General features: G+C 58.5%; 1 protein-coding gene across 1 annotated transcript in view; it reads right to left on the minus strand.

Moving 5' to 3' along the window:
* Positions 1–77: 77 nt before the first annotated feature.
* The window catches only part of LOC108803580 (protein phosphatase 1 regulatory inhibitor subunit 16B-like), a 22,735-nt gene continuing 22,359 nt past the window's right edge, over positions 78–453 (minus strand). The window contains exons 12-14 of the mRNA XM_018575411.1: positions 316–447; positions 239–271; positions 78–111 (exon numbers count right to left, since the gene is read on the minus strand). Coding sequence (XP_018430913.1) covers positions 319–447 — 129 coding nt within the window. The 3' untranslated portion in view covers positions 78–111; positions 239–271; positions 316–318. The remainder of the gene's footprint in view (positions 112–238; positions 272–315; positions 448–453) is intronic.

Here is a 453-nt window from a genome sequence, read left to right on the forward strand (position 1 = left end):
TTCCATCAGAAATAAAACACAAAACCTTCCATTAAAAATGACATCATAAAAAGGCCGATGTTCCGGGGGGCCGCCTCTGCCGACCCAATTTCTGGGGTAAGGCTCCACCTCTGCCGACCCAATTTCCTTGGTAAGGCTCCGCCTCTTCCGTCCCAATTTCCTTGGTAAGGCTCCGCCTCTTCCGTCCCAATTTCCTTGGTAAGGCTCCGCCTCTGCCGGCCCAATTTCCTGGGTAAGGCTCCGCCTCTGCCGGCCCAATTCATCCTTAAAAGTCCCGCCCCCCCGCTCATCGCCGGAGTGCGGAATGTTCTCTGGAAGTCACATGACCCCACAACAAGGTCTCTTCCCTGCCGGCGCGCTCTCCTCCGCCGGCGCTACGAGCTTCAGCAATGGCGGCTCTCCACTGGCGGTAGTGTAGTAGACGGGACTGGGCGGAGCTGGCTCGGTGGGGTC

The sequence above is a fragment of the Nanorana parkeri genome, unplaced genomic scaffold, assembly GCF_000935625.1.
Source record: "Nanorana parkeri isolate BGI_ZX_2015 unplaced genomic scaffold, ASM93562v1 scaffold3893, whole genome shotgun sequence".
Taxonomy (NCBI): domain Eukaryota; kingdom Metazoa; phylum Chordata; class Amphibia; order Anura; family Dicroglossidae; genus Nanorana; species Nanorana parkeri.